A 12,692-nucleotide genomic window follows, 5' to 3' on the forward strand; every position below is an offset into this window, starting at 1 on the left:
AGAAAGATAAACGGAAGGACCCCCAACCACCCCTCTAAAAAAAAGTTGGACCTCCATAATTAGTCATCCGATTATAGTAACCCATGGTATTCATTCTCACAAGACGTGAATGTCTGAATGATCCTGCTACGGCTTCCGGAAGCTAGAGATGTTCTTCCCATCTGATCATGGGCTCATCTCCAGTCTTTGAGACTCAAGGGGGCTGTGTTGGGGAATGTTCCATGGCAGGGGGGGTTTCGTTTTTATTTGCATTCAGGTTCTTGGCTATTTCGTGGTGCTTATCGCCACAGGGACAGCAGAAGCAACTGGGTTATTGGTTGAGAAAGAGGGAAATTCTGGGCAGCCCAAACGTAGGCTCGTTGTTCTCAGTGACTACACGGAGTCCTGGGTCCAGGATTGGAAGCACCCCACTGGGGCAGCTTCGTGGCCGAGGGACACTGAGTCAATTCCACTTCCTTGGGAATGGATTGGTTCTGTCCCTCTATTCTACCACCAGTACCCAACTGAAGTTGGGCCTGACTTCTGTTTGGAAAGAGAGAGAAGGGGGTGCTGAGATGCAGCACCACTGAGTGTATCTTCCAGAAACTTTGCTGGTTATGCTATACTCCCTGGATTCTAAAAAAGTTACATTTCCTTTCCACAGTATAAATTCATGAGAAAAGCTTATGAAGTGAGATCACGCTCAAACAATGCCTGAGAAAAATCACGGGCTACAAAAACATGGGTGTTTGAAAAGGCAGTGAAACACATTTTTTTGTTTTTGGCATTCTTGATCTCAGAAAGCACATATCTGAGCGCACCGCTGAAATCATGAACAGTTACTGCATGTCGGTAAATATTACATTTTACATAGATCTAAAGACTCCTATGTGCTCTCATTGACTGACACAGTCTCCATTGTTTCTTTTTAATTTTCTCCTCCTCCTTGCCTACCTCTTCCTCCTTTTGGATGATAGGAGACTTTTTGGTTGTGTGCTTTCCCCCACGGAATCCCCATGGGTCTCCCTTAGCGCCTCTCCATCAGATGTTATCTACCACTGCTGTAAATGAAGGTCCATGGGGGAATTCAAATTGAGATCCGTGACGTCCAGGAAATCAATGTTAAAGATGCTGGGGCCGCTGGGGCCCAGGGAGCTAAAGCTTGGCGTAGAACTGGGTGGCGTAAGGTCCAGCCACTCCATGGTTTCCCAAGGAGATTCGGTGAAGCTTAACCGCAGCCCACTGCTGTCTGCAGAGGAAGGTGAAAACTGAGTTTGCATCGGGGAGAGGGGGCCTGGCAAGATCTCGTGCGCACTAAAGAGGTCTTCTGCAGGCTTCCCAGAGAATCCATCCATTATTCCGTCGAAAGGAGGCTCTTCGCTCCCTAGTTTTAGAAGGGCCACATCGCCTGCCTTCCCCAAGGGGCTCTGGGAATTTAATAAGACTTCAAGGTGCTCATCGCTGTCGGTGCCATAGTGATCGAAGGAGAGTTGGCCTGATGACGAGGGCTTGGGGAGGGCAGCGTTAGGGCTTCGGGAAGACCCGGGTAACTTGGGGACTTTCTGAAGACAGGAATGATCCTCTCTAGCATCAGCTGGCATTTCTGTTGGCGAAACACAACGGGAATTGTTACACTACTTCCAATGGAGATGCTATACAGTAGGGATCTTTATTTTTGTTTTAAAAAGTTTCAAGGTTTATTCACTTTTGAGAGACAGAGAGAGACAGATTGTGGGTGGAGGAGCGGCAGAGAGAGAGGGAGGAGCGGCAGAGAGAGAGGGAGATACAGAATCCAAAGCAGGTTCCAGGCTCTGAGCTGTCAGCACAGAGCCCAATGTGGGGCTCGAACTCACAAACTGTGAGATCATGACCTGAGCCGAAGTTGGAGGCTTAACTGACTGAGCCACCCAGGTGCCCCTAGTAGGGATCTTTCGAATGAATGAGTCACACTTGGACACAAGAGGTGGCCACACTTCTCTGGTCACTGCTAATCACCCGGCCCTATCCCTAAAGTGCTCTATGTGTGCCCAATTCTTCTCTCTGGTCTCTCCCTACACCCTTTCTTTCTGGAAATTCCACTCAGTGATCCACAAACTCTCAAAGCAGATTCCTTTACCTGCTCCTTCACTGACACCTGGCTGTCTCCCGAGGACACTGCATCTTCCCTTACACCCTCAGAGGGGGCTCATTTCCTTCGGAGTCAGAAGATAAGACTTGTCCCCACTGTAGTCTCCTGGCCACACTTCCGTAGCCACTGAAAACTCAATTCCCTAGTTCACTGCCTCTCCCATTTCAACTCTTGTCCTTCCCTGTGGCTTCCGCATCTGGAGAAGTGACTGTCCCATGGCCTCTCAGTGCTTTGACACCCTTTCCCTGTCAACTTCAGTGATTCCTCCATTCCCACTCTGTTGGACTCCCTGGGCCTGGTCGTCCCCCAATGCTGTACCTGCTACAAGTTCAGTCTCAAGCAAAATCTCCTCCTCTCTGTCCACCCCCTCCTATCTCTCTAGTTCACATATTAAGCACCTTGTGACAGTAGTTTCTCGGCCACTTGGGGTTGCTCCGATCTACTGACTCTACTATGTTTTCCATCCATCACTCACTTCTTTCCCTGTTCAGCCTGTGTTCTCTAATCCACCATTATAGTCATTGTCTTATATATATTCTCCTTTTTCTTTAACATTTATTTATTTTTGAGAAAGAACAGAAGCGGGGAAGGGACAGACAGAGGGGGACAGAGGATCTGAAGCAGGCTCTGCGCTGGGAGCAAAGAGCCTGATTTGGGGGCTCGAACTCACCAAGTGTTCATGACCTAAGTCAAAGTTGGATGTTCAACAGACTGAGCCATCTGGGCGCCCCATATATGCTATGCACCATACCCCCTTGGTAAGACCCCACACCTGGATGAATCTTGGTTGCAAGAGAAAATGACACAATGGAGCAGACTGGTCTCACTTTAGATTCATGGCGACCAGCCTGCGGCTGGCACTCAACACAGCAGAGCATCCCGCTGTGTTTCTCTAGGAAACGCCAATCGTTTGTGATTGATTCATGATTGCTCTTCTGTGCTTCAATCTCCTGTGCTCCCCTCCTACACCCTCACCTTTGCTGACCTGGCCATACACGTCATTAAAAATATAAGGGTGGGGGCACCTGGGTGTTTCAGTCGATTAAACATCTGACTTTGGTCGCATGGTTTGTGGGTTCGAGCCCCGCATCAGGCTCTGCGCTGATAGTGCGGAGCCTGCTTGGGATTTCCTCTCTCCCGCTCTCTCTGCCCCTCCTCCCCTCAAAATAAATAAATAAACTTAAATATAAGGATGTCTGACAGTACCCTCTTATCTTTCCATCACAAAAGTTATAAAGAGCCATATGCCTGTGCCCATCTTTTCCTTCATACTCTTGCTACACACAGTGGAGAGAGTACCTGTTCATTCTCGCATTTTCTATCTTCCTTACCAGACTGTGAGCTCCGTAAAGGTAGCATTTGTCTGGGGCAGCATTGAGCCAGTACAACGGCTGGCCACTCCTCAGAAGTTTATTATTTTTTTATGGTTATTTATTTTGAGAGAGAGAGAGAGAGTGCGCACATGCATGCAAGAAGGGGAGGGCCAGAGAGAGAAGGAGCGAGAAAATTCCAAGAATCCCAAGAATCCATGCTGAGCCAGAAGTCCGATGAGGGGCTCAATCTCATGACCAACTGTGAGCTCATGACCTGAACGGAAATCAAGAGTTGGACGCATAGCCACCGGAGCCACCCAGGTGCCTTACCCTTCTCTGAAACTTTCAATGTTGTTACTGAAGGGCTCAGACCAGAGGTGTTTTTCCCCTTACCTGATCTTATTCATCTGTGTGGTTTTAAATTCTGAGCACATACTCTATAATTTTTAAAAGCTAATAAGTGAACCATTGAAAAGGATGCCAAAAGAACACGCTGATGATTTTTTGTTGCAAGCGCTCATGACGTCTGCACCTGAACAGACCATCCAGTGGGAGATCGTGGATTGAATTTCATTTCGAGGAGGTGGCACCAAACTTGCTTTATCTACTCTCTTATTACAGGGAGATTGGGATTAGAAGTGGCAAGAGAAATGGAGTCATGAGAGAAAGCACTTAGAGAAACAGGGTGAAAGCATTGGTGAACAAGTTCCTTGGGCAGAGGGGCAAATTATGCACTGCACCTTCTTTTCCCTGCTCCAGTGTGGACAGGGAGCTCCCGCACAGCGACATTCTACCCGTTCATGGCTTTTGGTAAGCATCCAACCTTGGTCCTAAGGGTTCACTGTCTAGATCACATGCAGGTACCGGGCATTCCTATGGGCAAGAGATGAGCAGTCTTACCTCCACTTTCAATGAGGACATCCAAGAGCTCATCCATCTGCTGACTCCGAGTCATTTGCTATTGCAAATTAAGCAGAGGAGAATGGAGAGGTTAGAAGGCTGCTCCCTCTTCAGCGGGAAATCATTAGGAATAGTACTATAGGTTTTTGAACTAGGTTTGGTTAGGGTACTTTTTTTCCCAAATTGTGATAACATACACGGAACACAAAATTTACCATCTTCATTATTTTTTAAGCGTAGAGTCCAGTGACATGGAGTACCTTATAATCACATTATTTATTTATTTTCTTTATTTATTTTTGAGAGAAAGAGACAGAGCATGGGGGGGTGGGGTGGCGAGAGAGATGGGGACAGGATCCAAAGGAGGCTCCAGGCTCTGAGGTGTCAGCACAGAGCCCGACACGGGGCTTGAACCCACAGACCGTGAGATCATGACCTGAGCCAAAGTAGGACGCTTAACCAACTGAGCCACCAGGTGCCCCAGTGCTCATTTATTTTTGAGAGACAGCAAGGGAGAGAGTGTGAGGGAGAGGCAGAGAGAGAGGGAGACACAGAATCCAAAGCAGCCTCCAGGCTCTGAGCCATCAGCACAGAGCCCGACGCGGGGCTGGAACCCACAAACCGGATCTCGAGCCAGAGTTGGCCGCCTAACCGACGGAGCCACCCAGGTGCCCCAATAGTCATATTATTCTACAAGCTTCACCCTCATCTGTCTCCAGAACTTTTTCCTCTTCCCAAACTGAAACTCTGTTCCTCACTGAGCATGAACTCTCCATTCTCCTCCCATAGCCCCTGACAACTTTAGTTCTGCTTTCCGTTCCTGGGAATCTCAGTCCTGTTCCTAGAAATCTCACAACTCTAGATACCTCCTCCTATAAGTGGATTCACACAGTATGTTTCCTTTCGTTACTGGTTTACTTCACTGAGCATAATGTCCTTTGGGCTCACCCATGTTGTAACACCTGTCAGAATCCCTTTCCTTGTTAAGCCTGACTAGCATTAATTGCGTGTATTCGCCATGCTTTGGATAACCATTCATCCATCGATGGACGCTTGGACTGCTTCCACTGTTTGTGAAAAATGCTGCCGGGAACAAGATGGTAACAGACTGCTCAACTGAAGCTCAGGGTTAATTTCAGAAAGGAAAACTACTGAATGAAACGATTTACTACAAGAAGAGAAGGGGACAAGAAGACAGAGTGCTCCCCAGCAGAGTCCCTCAGAGTGAGTCCGCCTTTTGAGAGGCTTCCATTCCACAAGCAGAGCATCTTAGTCCACGGATGGTATACCCATTTGTTCTCGCTCTGAAGAGTGGGTGCTTCCTGTTTGGGTGCTCTGGTTGCGGCCCAAGAACATGGCTTCTAGTGTGCCATGTTTTCCTAGTGTGGCACCGCAATGGCTTGTGGAACCTACTGATGCTTGTAGTGTCTACACCCCTTCCCTATGGCGCATCTGAATTATTCAGTAGAGTCTTACCAATGGGAGTCCATGTTGCTTGATCTTTTTCTTTTCTCTGGAAACCATAAAGGATCAGTTGATACTTACAGATACCAGGGGATAGGAAATGGGGAGAATAGAGGCACATATGTACCCCACTCCCCTGAGAGCTCGCTCCGAAATAAGCAGAGGAATCAATAATCACAGCCGATGGGAGCATTGCTCAAAGAATGAGTCCCTTGCCAGTCCAGAAGCCAATAGGTGCCCACAGGGACTAGCAGGTAATGTGAATGAGCCCAATATAGAAGAAGAGAGACAAGGTAGAATGCAGGGGCCATGCTGTGGCTCAAAGACGCAGCAGATGCTTTGTTGCAGGCAACTGTCCTCTGGTAGAAATGTGTCCCCCATATGGTTAGATCCTCTCATTTTTCCGAAATGAGAAAGCCCGCCTTTTGCATAAAATCTTCTGACATTTACAAATACCCTTGAGGTCCAATGAAACCTAACTGCAAGCCGATTTGGTTCTGTGGGACACCGGCGCGTGGCAGCTGACACTGACCTTCCTTGCTAGGCTGCGCACCTACAAAGGGCCATCTGGTACTTCGTCCAGGCTCAGACTGTTTGAAATGTGAGATCGTTTCGTGCTTTTCTTCTTCTTTTTACTTGGGTTTTACTTTTTATTTGGAAAATTTCCCAACATAAATGACAGTAGAGTATACAACAGTCATCACTACTTTGCCAAGATCATTGGATTTTGAAACTAACAAGAAACCTACAAAGTATCAGCCTGACAACGTTTCTCATATATTTGAGTAGCTACCCCGCGTCCAGACAATGTAGTCGGTGATACACTATCAAGAACCCTTACAAGGTAGATAGGGATCCCATTTCACATAAGGGAAGTTGAGAACTTAGTGGCAGTGACAGATGGCTGTTGGCAGAGCTGGTACTAAGTCCAGGCACCTGGTACTGGCACTAAGCCCAGCCCAACCTCTTCTCTTTCAGCCTCACATACTCTGTATGTACAGTGAAACCTTGGATTGTGAGTAACTTGTTCTGGAAGATGAGCAAACATTGCTAATAAAATTTAACTTGATAAACAAGCCATGTCTTGCAATACAAGTCGTACGTGGTGCTGAACTTCCTATGATCACAATTGAGCGAATGGTTATTCTCTCTCTCTCTCTCTCTCTGTGGGATTGTGGGTGATTGTCTTCCATGCTTGGATGCTCAGTCTCAGGCTGTGGTGTTTGGCAGAAATCAGTGATTTTTCAGAACCTTGGAAGGTGCCCACAACTGGCTCTACTACTGTATTTTTTGTCACTTCAAAGCACCTATGGACAGTCCTTTGCTTTTTCCAGACAGGAGTGAGCTTCGGAAGGCTTTACTCCAGTCTAGGTCAGGCTGCCTGCAGACAGTGACCCTTTCCTCTGCTGCCTTATTGCCAGCTCCGTGAAATATAGTCTATGACAAGAGTTTATTAATACCGTACTGTAGTCAACATCCGTTAGTGTAAGTTGTCCTACACAATCACCCTCCTTTCTCGTCTCCCTCACGCCACCACGAAGGTTTTCAAAGGTAAACGCAGGCAAATTTGTTCATTTTTCTTTATATTTTGTATTCTCTTTATTATTTTGTATTATCAGACAGTATTTCAATCATTTTCTATGAATACTTTTGGGCCGTGGGACAAATCTTCTGAGTTTCCATCATTTCTTATGGGGAAATTCACTTTGATATACAAGTGCTTTGGATTACAAGCCTGTTTCCAGAACAAATTCTGCTCGCAAACCAAGGTTTCACTGTACATTGAACACCCTTCTACAATTAGCATCTAGAAACTCTGCCCACCCTGGTACGGGGGCACCCAATGCCCTCCAAGTCAGCATCTAAGACTCCCCAAAGTTGAATAATGGAAAACAACGCCCATTTAGGCAACCTGCTTGTTACCTGCTTTACTGCATCTTCATAGGATGGAGGCTGTGTTATCTCTGGAACGGCTGAAGTTGACTTGGAAAAAGGCGGGGATGGAATTGAAAACTTTGGCCCTGTCTTATCCGAAGAGTGCAGACCAGCCACCTGTGGGAGTGTGATGCAGAGAAAGATCATCAACTCACGGGTCAGAGATGGGACTGCTTTGAGTTTTCAACAACAGCCAAATTATGGAAAGAGCCTAAATGTCCATTAATGGATGAATGCATGAAGAAGATGTGGTTTATCTATACGATGGAATACTACTCGGCGATGAGAAAGAATGAAATCCTGCCATTTGCAGCAACGTGGATGGAACTGGAGGGTACTATGCTGAGTGAAATAAGTCAGTCGAGAAAGGCAGATATTATATAGTTTCATTCATATGTGGAACTTGAGAAACTTAGAAGACCATGGGGAAGGGAAGGGGAAAAACCAGTGTGGAACAGAGAGGGAGGGAGATCCTTAAATACAGAGAAGAAACTGAGGGTTGACTGGCAGGGGAGAGGGGAAAATGGGTGACGGGCATTGAGGAGGGCACTTGTTGGGATGAATTACAAGACCTACCCCCAAAACCAAGAGCACACAGTATACATTGTATGTTATCCAACTACATTCTCTTAAAATAATAATAATATGAAAAAATAAAGCTTTTAAACTTCCAGAAGAAAAAGAAATGGACTGCTTCTGTTTTATAAACTGCAGGCTAAATTTTGGGAAAAGAATTGATGTGAGGGGGGAAAAAATAGAGCCAAGGCTTAGAAAACAATTCTAATGTATTAATAATACCTATCACTGGAGACATATTGCTGAAGGCATGATAGGATGGGAACCTTGCAGATTCTAATTTTTTTATGTTTTAGTTTTGAGAGACAGAGTGTAAGTGGGGGAGGGGCAGAGAGAGAGGAAGACACAGAATCTGAAGGAGGCTCCAGGCTCTGAGCTGTCAGCACAGAGCCCAATGCGGGGCTCAAACCCACGAACCGTGAGATCATGACCTGAGCTGAAGTCGGAGGCTTGACCAACTGAGCCACCCAGGCGCCCCAACAGATTCTTTCCCCTCTAGAGTAAACCCTCTTTGGTTAGGAGCAAAGGAAATAAAGTAAGAGTCCAGTCCAATAGGAAGAAGTGGATCATCCCAGGAATTCCCAGAGTACTTTACCCCCTCAGGACATTTCATTCCTAACTGGGTGGATTTGCAGAGAGGCGGAGGCACTGTTGGGGTATCTTTTCAGGAACCAGCCTTGTGTATTGCGAGTGTTCTATGGAGGGCCTGGGCCATTTCAAGGCTCTCTGTCTCCAAAGGACGCCTTGCCCATACTTGTGACAGGTAGCACTTCTATGTGGCGGCCATCTTGTTTGCCTCCTGATCGCCTCGTGTTAGTCCTTGGAACTTCCCATATCCTGGCTCTCTCCCACCCGATTTACACCTGCTGGTGTGTATCACCTCTTCCTTTTTCCACCGAGATACTTTACTGTGATTCGAATTCTCTGCACCTTTCTAGACCTTTCCACAGATCCACAAACCTCCCTCTTTCTCAACCACTGTTTCCCCATGTGCCTCTATTCCAATCCTCAACTCCATGGAAACTGATTTGTTTGCCATGTTGTTTCACAAACGTACCATGCTCATTTTAGCCTTTACGATTTCTAGAATGACCCCAGGAAATAGTTCCCTGGAACACCCTAATTTTTATCTGTACCTCCATTTCACTCTGTTTCAAGTGGATTTGTTTTTATCTAAATGTCATTTGTTTCTGCCTTTTATGACATTTTTATTATTGTTGTTTTTAATTTTAAATGTTTATTTATTTTTGAAAGAGAGAGAGAGAATGGGGGAGGGACAGAGAGAGAGGGAGACACAGAATCGGAAGCAGGCTCCAGGCTCCGAGCTGTCAGCACAGAGCCGGAAGTGGGGCTCGAACTCATGAACCGTAGGATCATGACCTGAGTTGAAGTCGGACGCTCAACTCACTGAGCCACCCAGGAGCTCCTTTATTATTATTTGTTTATGTTTTATTTATTTCTGAGGGGAGGGAGAGCAAGTAGGGGAGGGGCAGAGAGAGAGGGAGACACAGAATCCGAAGCAGGCTCCAGGCTCTCAGCTGTCAGCACAGAGCCCGACGTGGGGCTCGAACCCATAGACCACGAGATCATGACCCGAGCCAAAGTTGGATGCTTAACTAAGCCACCCAGGTGCCCCATTTATTTCTGAGTTTGAGCCTCATCATTTGGAGGACGAGGCCACAGAAGAGGGAAGAGGCAAAGTTTAAACTTTTGCCCAGGTGCCTACCTTTTGCTGGACACCTGGGCTTTTGGGACAAGGATTGCCCCCAGCACCATGACTGCTGTCTGCTTGGGTTCCAGAGAAAGGGGGGTGGAGGCTGGAAGGCTGTGGAGAGAAGCTTGGAGGATGGCCCTCATGTGCCCCTGAGTTCTGAAAGGAAAAAGCAACACATTCAATGGTCATCAGCAGCGTACTTGAGAGCATTTGCTGGGACTCCTGGTCCCTGCCTTGGAGCTTTAGCTTTTTGAACCCTCCCTAAATCCCATGATCAACGTCTCAAATCTGGCTTTGTGCACATCACCTCCTGCTCAAAAACTCACAGCATATGGTCTCCACCCGTAACCATGTCAGGTACTATTTCTTTCAAAAGCTTGTATTCTAGTAACTTCCACGAACTTCCCTCAGGGTACCCTGCACATGGTACCTCCCTACCTTTTCCCACATGGAACGTTCCTTTCCCAACTTTCCCTTTTTAAAACAATTTTTTAATGTATTCACTCTCAAAAATATTCATTTTTGAGACAGAGAGAGACAGAGCATGAGGGACAGAGAGAGAGGGAGACACAGAATCATAAGCAGGCTTCAGGCTATGAGCTGTCGTCACAGAGTGCGATGCAGGGCTCGAACCTACGAACTGTGGGATCGTGACCTGAGCCAAAGGCGGACACTTAACCAACTGAGCTACCAAAATCGGTGCCTCCCGATTTTCCATTTTTAAGTCTACTTCTCATTGAGTCCAACCCCTTTGCAAAATCTTGCCGGAACTTTCTAGACCTTTGCAACCAATCTGCTTCCCTCGCCTTCCCCATTGCTTCGTGCAGCCTTTAACTGCCATAAGCCCAGACCAGGCACTTTATCCTATATTGTTCTTTATCTATTTATCACGTAACTGTTCATAACCTCAACAAGTGCTTTGTAAACTGAGAATCACCACACACACGTTAGTTCTTGAGCGTATCCATATCGTTGGAATGATCTTAGGGTCCAGAGCTACATTTCAAGAGCTATTTTTACCTCTGTTGCCTAGGACACCATGCGCTCAGTAAATGCTTTCAACGGTGACGATAATCTGGGTACGTCCCAGCCTCCCAGAGTGCCCACTTTTGAGTGGGCATCATTCACTTGAGTGTGTTGTTCTGGGAGGTGTATAAGAACATATTCTCACTACTTCTGACCACACCTCATACTCCCGGGGTAGAAAATATTCAGTGTGAAAAGGGCATGCACTTTAGAATCAGATAACCTTGGGTTTGAAGAATCCTGGGTACTTGATTTAATCTTGAGCTCCATTCCCCCCCCCCCAGTGGCAAATAAAAAATAACAAATTAGAGCTCAATAAGGTTGTTGTGACAATTAACGAGATTACTCAGATGGGTGCCTCTTAACGCTGGTCACGTGGTAGGTATCCAATCATGTGAGTTTTCTTCCTACTTCCTTTCTCATAGATGTCAGAACTTTGGATGAGGTAGACTTTGGTAGATTTTCCCAATAATTCTTTACCTTCACGGACAGGCCAAGTCTGATGATCACCTTGGTCTAGTCTTTGAACTAGTTACTCCTGTAAGCTGTCTACAACTACATCTCCTTCTGCTTTGGCCACATGGGCCTTCCTTCTGATTCCTGAACATTCCACGCATTCTCCCACCTCAGAGCCCTTAGGCTTGTTGTTCTTCCTTTGCCTGTGATACCTTCACCCCAAATATTCACAAGGCTTTCTCTCCCTTACTTCCTTCGAAGATTTGCTCAAATAGTCCTGGACCTTTTGACTTAAAAGTTGTACATTTGCAAATGTTTCACCACCCCACCTTCCTTTTACTCCATCAGATGTATCATCTTCTACTACGTTACATATTTTACGTGTTTATTTACTGTCCGCCTCCCCATGAGAGTAGAGTTTTTTGTTTGGCTAGTTCAGCATTACTCCCCAGAGACCAGGACAGCGACTAGCACACACTAGGTGCTCAGTAAATATTTACGCCGTGCAGGCCCTTACGCGGAGAGAACAGGAAGGTCTGGTAACATCCCCCTTGGCTCTCTCCATGAATTGGTTTGGCCTGCGTTAAGGCTCTATGCCGAAAAGGGGGGGGTTGTGGCAATCTGGCCCACCAACCTGCTTTCATAAATAAAGTTTTATTGGAACACAGCCACGTGCGCTCACTTGCGTGCGTGTGTGTTGGTGAAACAAGGGTCCTGTTGAGACCAACATGGCCCAGAAAGCCAAGACACTCATTTACCAGCTCTCCAGGGGGCGAGTTAGCCAACCTCGGTTTCAGAGAGGGGAGTGGGGTCTACCCTGGAGGCTTGTGGACAGTCTGGAAACCTCCAGACTTTGGAGAAACCCTTCCCAGGGAGACTTCCAACGTCAGTCCTGAGCCCTCGCCAAGCCCCACCCCGCTCCCCGAAAGCGGGTGTCCTTACCTGTGCCGCACACACCTGGCTGCCCACGGGGGAGGGGGCTCTGTGGCCTTCTCCCTGCGCGCCCCCCGAAGAGGGGGGAAGGAAGTAATGGTTGTTGGGGGAGGGGGGCAAGCTGATGTGCTGGGGGCTTTTGACGGCGCCCAGCGGCGAGTGCTGCGGGGAGCACTGCGGGCTGAGGAAGGTGGAAGGGAGGGCGTCGGGGGGCCCCGAGGCCTCGCAGGGGGCGGGGCCCGGGGCGCGGCGGCCGGCGGCCTGCGCG

The 12,692-nt window shown here is 47.4% G+C and overlaps 1 protein-coding gene across 1 annotated transcript in view; it reads right to left on the bottom strand.

The window, feature by feature from the left end:
- Positions 1-1,031: 1,031 nt before the first annotated feature.
- Positions 1,032-12,692, bottom strand: part of MYOCD (myocardin) — a 51,878-nt gene continuing 40,217 nt past the window's right edge. Inside the window, exons 8-12 of the mRNA XM_077746717.1 lie at positions 12,434-12,685; positions 10,022-10,165; positions 7,708-7,836; positions 4,321-4,378; positions 1,032-1,582 (exon numbers count right to left, since the gene is read on the bottom strand). Of these exons, the coding sequence (XP_077602843.1) occupies positions 1,032-1,582; positions 4,321-4,378; positions 7,708-7,836; positions 10,022-10,165; positions 12,434-12,685 (1,134 nt within the window). The remainder of the gene's footprint in view (positions 1,583-4,320; positions 4,379-7,707; positions 7,837-10,021; positions 10,166-12,433; positions 12,686-12,692) is intronic.

Source organism: Crocuta crocuta, unplaced genomic scaffold (assembly GCF_008692635.1).
Source record: "Crocuta crocuta isolate KB4526 unplaced genomic scaffold, BGI_CrCroc_1.0 scaffold139, whole genome shotgun sequence".
Lineage (NCBI taxonomy): Eukaryota > Metazoa > Chordata > Mammalia > Carnivora > Hyaenidae > Crocuta > Crocuta crocuta.